Here is a 12712-nt window from a genome sequence, read left to right on the forward strand (position 1 = left end):
ACATCTTTTGTTGCTACGTCACTCCTTTCCACCCAGATCTCCTGAGTATGCTGAAAATCCAAAACAGGAATTGACATTAAGAAAGGGTTTTTATAGTCCTGTGAGAGAGCAGTCACCCCCAGGAAGGTCTTCAGTCTGGAAATGAGATCATTTACCATTGACTGTCCCTGGAGAGGTCATAAGCACAGGCTTCAAAACCTCTGCAAAGTGTGAGAAAAAGGTAAATCTCCTTAGGAAGCATTTTAAGAAGGGCACATAGTTATTTGGGTTTGAAAGAAATATGATGTAGTTTTGTGAGAAGCTGGCTCCATTTGTACGGAACACATGATCAGTACCGTAGCTACGGGACAGTGGTGCAGTAAGTATTGCAGATGCTGCAACATGCTGTGTAACCTGCCCCTCTCTCACACTGTCACTGCCCAGAATTGCTTCGATTACGAGGAGGAGGGCCAGTTACATGGTGCACTGCAGCGCCTGCAATACTTACCACCATCAGTGGTAAGCTATGCCACTGGGTTAAATGTTCTCCCTGGCGCTACTGTGTGCAGCAGAATACTGCAGCTGCTGTAAAGCCTAAGAGCCAGCAGGATGAATTTTCAACCCTCTCCACCTGCAGCCTCCCACCAGGCGACACTGAGACCTCAATGTTGAAAGCATTTCAGAAGGCGTAATCTGATGTCTTTCAGGAACCATCATGCCCTACAATGAAGCCACAGGAACATAAATTGCAGTAGTCTGTCAGGCTACATGACCTGATGTCAAGCAGCAAAGGCTGGAGGCTACTCAAGAGCAACAAATGGGCACTGGACAACAGAGGCAGACTTAGATTGAACACAGTGGTTCTCAACCTGGGGGTCATGACCCCCCAAGACAGGCATGCACATTTTTGGTCAGGGTGCTACTCCCTTAAGGGGACCTGTAGTTCTGTTAGTACAGCACTTCTGGGTTTCGCTGCTGCCAAACATGGGTAAGTAAAAAAATGGATTTTTTTCCCCTAAGTTTTTCACTTACTCTTGTTTGCCAGCAGTGGCAGTGAAACCCAGAAATGCCGTATTACCTATATAATGGGTCAAGCATTAGTAACATGCACAAGTGGGGATTTAGACACGACATGCATCACTTTGGTAAGGGCTCTTCAGGGTTCTGCTGGCCGAGCACTGCAGTTCATCCATGGAAACAACTCTATACCCCATTATTTGGAACAGTGAGATACTCCAGAGTTGACACTGCTTGAAGAGCCTGAGCTAGTTAAAGTGGATCAACAGTTCTTAGTTCTTCAAAGTTGACAGTTGAACAAGTCTTCCAAGCATCGCATACGCACACACAAGGCTAGCACTCACTTGGAGATTAATTCTCAACCTTCCAGGGCTCCTCCCCTGCAGTCTCTGCTGATAGCATCCCCTGTCAGTTTCATCCTGTTCCTGCAGAGCTGCTCCTATCTTCAAGCTATGCTGAGCTCCAAGGCAAGTTCTGTTTTATTTTCCTACTCCCCGTATTCAGTAATGCACTCCCCCACTGCTTATTCTTGTTCTGCATGTGAACTCTGCATGTGAGCCACTTTGAGTGCCCAGGGAAATAAAGCACGGGACAGTAAAGTAAAATAAATAAACTTTAAGAACCTGGAACGTGGTGATGCTTGAGTGCATCTTGCACTTCCCCATGCATGCTCTTTCCCAAAGTTGGGAAATTTATAATTTTCAACGCACATTATCTAGTACATATTCCCTGAAGTAGAGAAGAATTTAATTTTAAAAGAACTCTAATTGGTTACATGCCATTCTCTCTTATCTTCATCAAAACACCACAATATTGTCTCATAGTAGGAGACTGGAAGAACATGCTTTGGGGCCCAATGCAATCCAACTTTCCAGTGCCAGTGTAGCCACAATGCAGCCCTGATGTAAGGGAACAAATGTTTCCTTACTTTGAAGAGGCCTCTGTGGCCTCCTCACCACTGACATGGCTGCATCAGCACTGGAAAATTGGATATAATTTGCCCCTAAGTCAGCATAGAGAACCTTCTATGTTATTTTGATGAATTTCCTCTTATGCTTACCAAAACCACCTTGAAGGCAACTAACAATAACTTTCACAGTGTTCCTGTACTAGCATTAGTGAACATTCAAGCTACAGCCCTCAGACAGAACTGAGCCTCCTACTGCCTTGTCTTTCATTTCATGTGTAGGAGTAGAAGTGGATCTTCCATGCTGTAAAAGGAGACGGGAACATCTCAGACAGGAAACTGCTTCTGACACTTCATACTGTGCTTGAGGTGTCTGGAGAAGACGATGGCCTGTCACCCAGGGTACAGAAGTAGAACAAGACACAGAAGTAGAACAAGACACAGAAGTAGAACAAGTTCCACTTCTTTCTGGCACTTGCCAGGAGGGGACGCTCAGTAATGCACAATATAAAAAATCTGTATATTTTCACAATGCTATATTAAATGAGCATGTCTGTAACCTTTTACCTCTTGCTTAAAAACAAAGTTATAATAAATAGCTGTTTCGCTGGACAGCCGTTTTGTTTTTGCAGCCTTTGTGTGTCATAAAATATATATTCTCTTTTTTTTATGCTATCTGAAACTATGCTATTATGCAGTCTGATCAAGGCTGTTCAGTCCAAACTCACCTTGTTCTTTTGTTTTTATTTTTGCTTTTATTCTATTCCTGATTATGTTTACAGGTTGAGTGTCAGTATCCCTGAAGGTTCCGTTCCCAGAACCCCAGCAGATGCCAAAAATCACTTTAAAGGAAAACCATTTAAAAAACAATGTCCCTTTGCTCAGCAATTTAAAAATAGCCTTGCTTACCTTTGTAATGCAAGACAGAGGCAGCATGAAGACAATCATCAGACTCTCACCAGGTGCTTAGAAAAGCTTCGCCCTGAAGCAGCGACCCTTCCCTTCACCCTGGGAAAGAATGCAAAGCAGAGGTGATAATCACTTCCACTTTGCATTCTTTCATGTGCTCATAGGGAAGGGAGGGCACACTTGCCTTGGAGTGAAGCGGTTCTAAGCACCTGGAGAGAGGGAGAGAGAGTGATTGTCTACTGCTGTTGGTAATGGTAAGTGAAGCTATTGTTAAAGGACATTTGTCCTTTAATTTAAAGGCCCTTCTAACCATGTTGAGATAAAACCACAGGTGAAAAATCCGTGGATAATTAGGTTATACCTGTAATATTTTACTTGCCTTTTGAACGGTTTCAGGAAAGTAAGACAGCAATTTCATTCAGCTTTCGATTGTGATCTGAAAACTGATTCATCTCCTTAAATGGTTATGGCCAATTCAAAATACATGTTTTATTTTTTCAAAGAAATTTTCAGGTTTAATATATGCAAAAAACAACGTAGTTCCAGGAGGCAAAACTAAGTATAGACTGTTTAGGGTTGTGGAATCTACCATTCTTCATGTTACTATCTTTTTGCAACATCTGTATATTAGATTGTATATTAGGTCTGTATATTATACTCATCCGTATATTCGGTTGTGGAAAAATACAAATACCATAGAAGGATAATGTTGTCCTCCATGTTTCATATTCAATGGATATTTTGCTATATTGCAGAGGTCAGTGATTTCATTAGTACAGTTTGATTGCTCTAATCCTAAATTTGTAACACTTGAAATAACTAGCTAGTTATTTGTTTTTGTGCTAGGTATATTTTTGTCATATCTGTCACCATATGGTTGTCTAAGAAAGAAAAAGGCTATGTCTCCAAGATCTACAAATGTGATCATTTTTTTCTTTCACAATTTAAATAAGAGCATGTAATGAGATGTTTAAAATTACATAAATATTGTTGTGGTTCCAGTAAACAAGGCCAGGGTAGTATATAGCATTAAACAACAGGGTTGTCACCTCTTCTGGAATTGTCAAAAATCCATGGCAATTGGACAGGGACTAGGTGTAGAAACCTTGGGGTCAGGAGATGAAATTCACAGTGGGTCAGGGAGTAGAGTCAGTGGAGTCTTTTTGTTTTGGTAAAGTGGAGTCTGTTTTGGCAAAGTCAGCCCACGGGTTTTTGGTGGGTCAAGGGCTGTATCCCACCAGTTTTTGTCAGATCCAGACTGGAGACCAATGGGCTTTGCTGTAACTGGGGGTGGAGTGGAGCACAAAAGTTTATTCTCCCATAAAGTGTATAACTTTAAAAAATGGCTGAAGAGGACGTTTTCCTGCAAAGAGGCCACAAAGCAGAACACAAACAAACAAAGAAAAACTGTGGTCAGGATGTACATGTTGATTTTTTTCTGCTTGGTAGGTATCCCTCTTGAAGAGCCAAGTGAAAATTAAAGTACAAAAAGTAATAGAGTGTAGGAAAGAACTGTGTCAGAGCCCAATCCTGAGCTGCCCAGAGCTGCGGGACCCAGCGGCTCCCTGGTGGGCTCCCGCTGCATCCCCTTTCCCCGGGTAAGGGAAGCAGCCCCGCAATGGGGCTACTCACTTTAGCAGTGACTGTTTGGTCACTACTAAATTGAAGGCGCTCGTGTAGGGCGCGCAGCCCTCCACGAGCGCCTAGGATCCTGTGGAGCTTGGCTCCGCGGATCCGCCTCTCCCCCACCACCCCAGAACACCCCTGACCACGCCTCCCCCCTCCCCAGAACGCCTCCCCCACACCCCCAACCACGCCCCCATTCCCCATTCCGCAGCCCGGCAGTCACAGGCACTGCCAAGCTGCGGAACACGGGCGCCCGCTGGGCGGTGGCTCAGCACTGGGCCCTCAGTTCTTGTATGATTTACAAACAGGGATGCCTGCATTTCATCTCTGTTATTCCACAGTTGCATTACATCTTGAGTTCCGCTCCAGTTGCCTTCTAGAAAGTAAAGAGAACTTTGGAATGCTGATAGCTGCTTTTGCACAATGAAAAAAAATCAATTCATTTCAAATTTATAAAAGTATAAAAAAATAATCTAAAGAATCAACTTCCAGTAGTAAATACTATTGTGGTGAAAAACTTACTGCTGTAATATTTTGTTTATTTTTATTTTTTCTTCCTTCAAAAAACTCATTCCTCTGCCACATTTAAAAAGAGAACTCGTTCAAAAATAACACCTTGAGCTAAAAAACATTTTTTACTATTTTAATTAAAATAAACAAAAATATTTCAGTTTTTTTGTTCTGCACACAATAAAACAATAATAATATTTATTCTTTAATGTAAATGTCGGGCAGCCCAATCTTAAGCTGTGCACGGCTTGTGCTGCATCCAGTACAGCTCAGAAGGCACTTGGGGATCTCCTCAGGGTAAGAATATGTATTTACCCTTACCCTGGGTAAAGCCCCAGCCACACCTATGTGGTTCCTCAGATCTGCACCAGCACTCAGGCACAAATCTGAAAGCCCCAGCTAGGGCTGCCCAACCCAGGAAAAGAGTTTGGATGCAGCTGCACTGACTCCCCTGAATTGTGTATAGCAGGGGTGCTCAAACCTCAGCCCAGGGGCCACTTGCGACCCTTGGGGACTCCCAATCTGACCTGCAGGGAGACCCTAGCCTCTAATGAATCTCTGGAGATTTGCTAGAGCCTGCACTGGCCTGACACAGCTGTTTTCAGCTTGAGGGCAACTGTTTGACGTCGCGTGAGCTGTGGGAAGAGGGCTCCCTCCACTGCTTGCTGTTTCACGTCTGTGATGCAGCGAAGGAATGGCCAGCCTTGGTTTATGCAAGGCCTTTTATAGGCCTTGTGCTGATGCAAGACCTTCTTTCATTCAAGTACGTTCCTTCTCTAATATATTAATTGATGTAAATTTATGTAAATTTATTCAAGTTTGAAATGTAAGTTCTCTTTTTTTCCTGTCCCCCGGCACAGTGTCAGAGAGATGATGTGGCCGGCCTAAAGGTTTGGACACCCCTGATGTATATGAACCATTTAGTATTAGGCAGTCTTCTAAGATTGATTTAAGATGAATATGCACACCCAACCCTTGCTCCTTTTTGCCAGTTTCCATGCTTAGTATTTGTACACTCATAAAGCAAAGGACTTTGGATGCAATTCCATGCTCCATGTGTAGGGGTCAGTCTATTCTGCTCTTCTTCCTCTCACTTGCTGCTAAGCAATGGTGACTGGATGGTGAAGTACGCTCATGCACGTGCTGCTACTGCTACTGCTGAATGGCAGGTGTTGAACAGTGGTTAGGGGGGGAATGGGCCGCACTGTGGGGTGATACCACTACTGGCCAAAACTTTTAAAATCTTGGTAGTTTCAAATAATACCATCATGTTATATGTCATTCAATGTGTAATTTCATGCAGAATGCAGTGAAACAAACCACACTGAAATATCTCTATTCTATCAAGCGTTATAGCCAAAAAACCAGTGGGTGTGGGGCAGTGGTGCATCACCACTCCCATTGCCTGGAGTGTTGTCTCAACCACTGCATGGGAGAAGGTCCATCATGGAAGTGATGTGGTGGCCTCCTTGTATCAGGTGATGCAAACTTGAGTGATGCCACTGGATGGGAAGAAGCAAGGAAGAGAGAAGATCAGACCAGCTCAGCCTGCATCTGTCTTTCTTCTTCAGTCCAGCTCACTGGGATCATAGCTTCTTTCTTCCACTTCCTTTAGGTAACAAGTACAGGTTGTTGGGGACACTGCAGCCCCAGAGTTGCTGTATCATGTCCTGATGCATTGGTATATACACAGGAGAAGCCTTCAGACCATCCCTTCTGCATATGGAGAGCAAGATATGCTTTGTGTATTCTTTCTCATCGTCATATCACTTCACAGTGTTCTCTGTTTAAGTAGCCAATCTGACTATTACTCCAGAGTTTTTCCTAATTATGCCAAGAGGCTAATAACAAACCTTTTCTGTCTTTCAATTTGTCTGTGGCAAAATGTCATCTTCCATTATTTCCCCCACTATAGATGCATATACAACTTCAGAAGTGACCTACAAGTGGACTTTCAATGCATCTAATTCAGTAGAAGTGGCACCAGATGGTTCAAGGTTGAATCAATATGATCTCTTGGGTCAAACTATTGGACAAGAAACAGCTAAATCAAGTACAGGTTTGTAAGATTTAACCACAGTTATGCAACAACAACACTATTAGGTCATGCATGGATATTAGTGCTTGAATATAATCTCTGATATTTGTGTGTATTGTATTACCATGCAAAAGTCCTTTCTGTTTTTTTCCTCTCTCTTGTGACTTTAGTTTCTGAGATGTGAAATCCATAGTGATGTCATAAGTTTGACTGGTGAGAAAAGAACATTGTAGCTAGTAGAACTTTAAATAAATAGATGTGCAATATTATAGTGCAGCCTTTCCCAGGTGGGTTGTGAGCTGATTTTTGATAGGTCATGAAAAAGTTTTAGAAACGTTAAAAAAAAACAAAAAAACTTTGCAAGCACCCTTGCCCAGTTGGCAAAAGAAAATTTTCATATCCCCAAATTAAAATGTCATGTTTTCTAGTTACTAACTGACATGCCATAGAGTATGTGTGAATCCCATTTCAGTCTGTTGTCTGGCCTGAAAGTCCTGAACTGCACATCTTGCTCTCCAGTTCAGCCTTCTGGTTACCCTGGAATGACTGTAAAGGTTTGAGGGAACTGTCCTTAGGGAGTTTCTAGGGACTTCATTTCTAGGGAGAATCTAACAAATGTCTATATGTATGGTCTCTAGCAGCCTCGGGAGCACAGGGCCCTGATTATTAATTAATAATTGGTTATAATTATTAATAAATATTTATTTCTATATCTCTTTTATAATCTAGTGCGTCATGGTGCTAAAATGTTCGAGAAGCACTATTATAGTGTATTACATCATAGAGTGTTTTAAAGCAATTACAGAGTATAAGGTGCCTCCTGTATCCGCAGATCCAATATCCATGGATTCTATTATCTGTGGATCTCCCCGCTCCCACAAAGCACCTCCTACATGCCTGTTAATGTAGTTTAGACCCTTACCAGGGCAGCTTGAATGCTTGAAAAGACTTTATCGACATTAACAGGAAGCAATTAACTTGCAATTAACTTGGTAAGGATCTAAACTATGTCAATGAGCGCATGGGGGCTACAGAGACAAGGTTCTCCCATATCCACTGTTTCCATATCCATGGGGAAGGGCCCTGGAACAGATCCCCCATAGATATGGAACCCCGCCTGCACTACATTCACTATTTCAGAGTCAAGGTAAGTGTTGAGGCCATGTGCCTTAAGTGTACCATATTTAACATTTTGTTGTAGAATTGTTCATAATGGATTCTAATATTATTCTTTATTTGTTCTATTTCTTTTCCAGGTGAATACACAGTAATGACAGCACATTTTCATTTGAAGAGGAAGATTGGTTATTTTGTGATTCAGACCTACCTCCCCTGTATTATGACAGTAATCCTATCCCAGGTATCATTCTGGCTGAACAGAGAATCCGTCCCTGCAAGGACAGTCTTTGGTGGGTACTGTGATGGACACTTGGATGATGTGTTAGTTAGCACTGAAAGTAGCCTAGCATTTCAGGTGCCAGCTACAGCACATCTAGTTCAATATTTGCAGGTTTTTTCCCCCCTTTTATTTTGTTTTAAGAATCTTTTTTCTTTCTTTCTTTTTTCTTTTTTCTGTTAATGATAGAAATTCATTATGCAATGTGACACAATTGTTATTTCTCACAAATAATTCTTGCAGGCTTAGGCTATAGCACTCCAGGTAGTTGGGAGGAAAATTAACATATTAAAGAGAAACATGTAGATTCAGTATTCTGCTCATTTCTGGCTGGAGGAAAGCTAAGTGTGCCTCAGTTTTCAGGTTTTAATTGTGAGCGTTTGCAGAAAGTCCAACTTTCTATTTTCAATTCTAATCTACTATTATTATGTATACAGATGGGAACCACAATAAAAGGATGTGGTGGTCCCCAGTTCATAGGAGAAATGCCCCTGTAATTAAAAGCATGCTCAAATCCTAACAGTAAAGCTAGAACTATAGGGAAATTGCCCTATAGCTCTGAGGTTGGGTTGAACCTCTGCTTTGAAAGCCTGTCCAATACTGGGCACTAGAATAGACATTTCTTTTCCTTGTCCCAAGCCATGAGGAGAATTAACTGGTCTGCTGGATCTTGCATAAGGAAACATGCTTAGTCAAACTGTGTGAAGCAAACATATTGCATAAGGGGTCCTGTGAAGCTCCATTCCACCCTGTGGAGCTGCGCAGCCCATACAAGCTTGTCATTGCTATCTGCCTGGTCCTATGGTGGCCAAGATGACATCATTGCTGGGTGATGGGAAATCGATAGGATCAAAAGCAGCGGACCAGGAGAGCTTATTGGAAGGGGGGTGAATTGAGGCAGCAAGCCTCAAAAGTAGCAGTGGCGAGGAAGATGGAGGTAGAGCCGAGGGAGAAAACAGATGTAAGTAAAGGACAGAGACAGGAAGGAAGGTGAGATGGAGGATAGAAAGTAGACTGGAGAGAGGTACAAAAGGGGGAGGGGCAGAGGGAAGTAGGGAAGGAAAAAGGTGACTACAGAGGGTTGGATGGGGTAAAGAGGAAGAAGATGAGGAAGAAGGGCAAGGGCAGAAGAACTAACATCTGGAAGAGTGGCCAGAGAATTGAAAAACAAGCAAGTGGGAACATGCTGGGCCTAGTAAGAGCCAGGAGCTGAAATACAAGGTCAGGGTCTGAAGGGGCTCCATATAGTATGGAACTCCAGTGTATGGAACATGTTGGTGGGGAAAAAAGGGAATTAGGACTGGCAAATACTGAATTATATGAATTATTATATTCAATCAATTTCAGCAACCTTTAATGGCATAGCAAAAAGAGAAAAGAGCTACAACATACACACAACATACATAATTAGTCAAATAAATAAATAAACTGCACCAATACAAACCATCAGTTAATTATAAATAACCACAGGAAGATTACGCCCACATGCGCCAATCAGGGCTGCTTGGAACTATTAGCAATAAGGACCTTTGTGAGAAATTCAGCGAGAAGATGCAATATCTTGCGATGTAATATCGTGCGAGAAGTCGTGTAGAAGAAACGCTGCGAGAAGATGAGGGGGGCCAGAATAATTAGAGATAACAGGGCCCAAAATGGAGCAGCGGAGTTTGTTGAATGTTGGGCAAATACAAAGAAAATGGATAACAGAATCAGGCTCAATACCACACCAATTACAGCGTCTTTGATCAAAGGGAACCCGAGAGTAACAGCCATTCAACATCACAGAGGGAAATATGTTAAGCCGAGCTAACATAAAAGCCCTCCTCTCAAGTGGGTTCACAAGAAGTTGAAAATAGGAATGGCTATTAGCTAAGGCGGGAGAGATTCCATTATATTCAATAAACTCTTCCTGCAGTATTCTGGGTTCAGTGTGTTCCCTTGTAGTAGGATGAGCCCTGTCTTGCCTTTCTGTACCCCACTCAGTGTCACACTACCCCAGTTGGAAGAGGTAGAAGGGGCAGGGGCCGTGGACTCCACATTTCCCCACAAATGAGGGAAAAGATGAGATTTTAGCCCTCTTATACCATTTGGAGGTTGCAGAATAGTGATCATCTAACAGTTCCAAACACCTTCTCATATTTCTGGTTTAGATTATCTCACTTTTGATTAGTTCTTTTTCAGGGGGGAGGGGAGGAATCCCACATTTCTCCTGAGAATGAGCTCTTTCCTCCTGCAGTCAGGGTTCCATAACAGCATGAAGGTAGTAACATGCACAGTCTTCTTCCTCCTGACTTTTGAGGGTCAGTGGATAAAGCTGCTGTGTTCCTTGGGCTTCCTTCTGGTATACAGAAGCTTCCCTTTGGTTTGTGTTTTGCTGCCAAACTGAGTGGCACAGGAGCACCCACTTTGCTGTTAGAACAGCTGTTCCCAAAATTTTCAGCACCACAACCCACCTCGTCCTCTGGTGGGTCGAAATGCTCCTGGGTGGTGCCAGAGGTAGCCCAAGGAAGGGCTTCCTCCAGGTCATACTGGGCTGCAGACCCACTCCATCAACCACCGCAGAATGGCCCACAGAAGCCTCTGGAAGCCACTTCTGGTTTTTAGAAGCAAACCTGAATTGGCTGGAGACTTCTGCGGGCCATTCTGAGGCCTGTGGAGGCCAATAGAGTGGATCTGCAGTCCAGTGTGAACTAGAGGAGCCCTCTTAAGGCTTCTAGTAAGTCGTTCAGCTTCCAGAATGGCTCAAGTTTGGACCCATTTGGGAGCAAGCTCAAGTGGAAAGGCCCAACCCATGACCTGCTTCACTCACAACCCACCAATGGGCCACAACCCACAGTACTTTATGAGGGAAGTTGTGTGCTGCCCATTCAAACTCTTCAAACTCTTGTGCAATTGTGCTTGCAGAATAGAACAAAGACCAAGTGTGAACTAGTGAAACTTGGGCTTTTCTGTGGCAACAAAATAATAATACTTTGTCCTACATTATGTGTGTGTGGGTGAGCTTGCTTTTTATTTTGGAACACATCTAAAGCAGATTGAAAACAAAGCATCTATTTTTCATACTGAAATGTTGAATATTTCTTGTCTGAAATCTGCTCTTTCCCCTCTCTATTTAATAACTCTGCTCACAGAATGTACTTTTAAGCAGTAGGTTACATTTAAGGGCTTGGGATAATGAGGCAGTTTTAATAACCAAGCTCTTCAATTCCTTTCATTTATGACATCTGTTTAATGTGGTTGACCTAAAGTGTCCATGGTGAATTACGACCAAATGATTTGTTGTCTTTGCCTTGCTTCAAATTCGCTTATGTAGAAAGTTGTGGTGCTGCTAATTGGATAAATCTTGACTATGTCCCTCACAGAAAATGCATTTGAAAAGCATTTGATTGTGCCTACAGGGACAATGCACAGAACTGGCACACAATTGTTTGGTTCAAGATAGCAACCTGTTTTGATTTGTTAAGGTGGCCATACTATTTGCCACACTCGACAGTGTAAGTAAATGAAGTTGTGCAGCCATTTAAATGCCAACTTTTTATTTTAAAAAAGATTGTAATATGCAGCCAGATTACATGGCTATGTAACATTGCTGCTGCTGCTGCATCCTCCTTCCCCCCCAGTGGTCAGTGGAGGGAAGTCTGGGAAACAAGCATTCCCTCTGCAGCCATTAGAGGAAGCAGTGGCAGCAGAAACAAAGGAAACCAAGGGAGGGTGGTAAATGAAGGGAGGTGTTGGTAGGCTTATCTGTCCCTATCAGGACCAGTGCAGCCTTCACCACTTCCTATGATGGCTAAAGAGGGGCTGCCAGGATTCCTTTCAATGGCTATTAGAGGAGGAGATAATGGCAGTAGTTATGCAAGAAACCAAGGAAGAGTGGTAAGCCCTTCCTCTCCTCTTGTATCAGTACAGCTACCTGCTCCTCCTGTAATGGTCCATGGAAGGAATTCTGGCAGCCTAGCATTCCCTCTGCAACCATCAGAGGAAGTGGTGGCAGTGGCATGATTAGATGTCAAGGATGAAAGATAAGACCCCCTGGCATCTTCCTTAGAGTTAACTCCTTAGAGTTAAATGGCTGCTGCTGTATCCAGCAGGGCCAGGAAGGCTGCTGGATGTCTGCTGTTGTGATATTTGTCCCTTTATCCCGGGTAAAGAGAAGGCCTCTGCTGGCCCCACCCCTCAACCTGGACCCACTCCTCCCCTGTTCCACCCTCCCCCTGCCCCACAATGTCTCCCACTGTCCTGAAAAGTCACACCACCACTCGGCAGCGCTACTTACAGTTGGCGGCTTCACGGCATCCTCCTCCTGGCACTGACGTCCAGCGCCAGGTGC

General features: G+C 43.2%; 1 protein-coding gene across 1 annotated transcript in view; it reads left to right on the forward strand.

The window, feature by feature from the left end:
* The window catches only part of GABRA2 (gamma-aminobutyric acid type A receptor subunit alpha2), an 89436-nt gene that overhangs the window by 71366 nt on the left and 5358 nt on the right, over positions 1 to 12712 (forward strand). The window contains exons 6-7 of the mRNA XM_066631750.1: positions 6864 to 7007; positions 8243 to 8395. Of these exons, the coding sequence (XP_066487847.1) occupies positions 6864 to 7007; positions 8243 to 8395 (297 nt within the window). The remainder of the gene's footprint in view (positions 1 to 6863; positions 7008 to 8242; positions 8396 to 12712) is intronic.

This window comes from Tiliqua scincoides, chromosome 6 (assembly GCF_035046505.1).
Source record: "Tiliqua scincoides isolate rTilSci1 chromosome 6, rTilSci1.hap2, whole genome shotgun sequence".
In the NCBI taxonomy this organism is placed as follows: Eukaryota; Metazoa; Chordata; class Lepidosauria; order Squamata; family Scincidae; genus Tiliqua; species Tiliqua scincoides.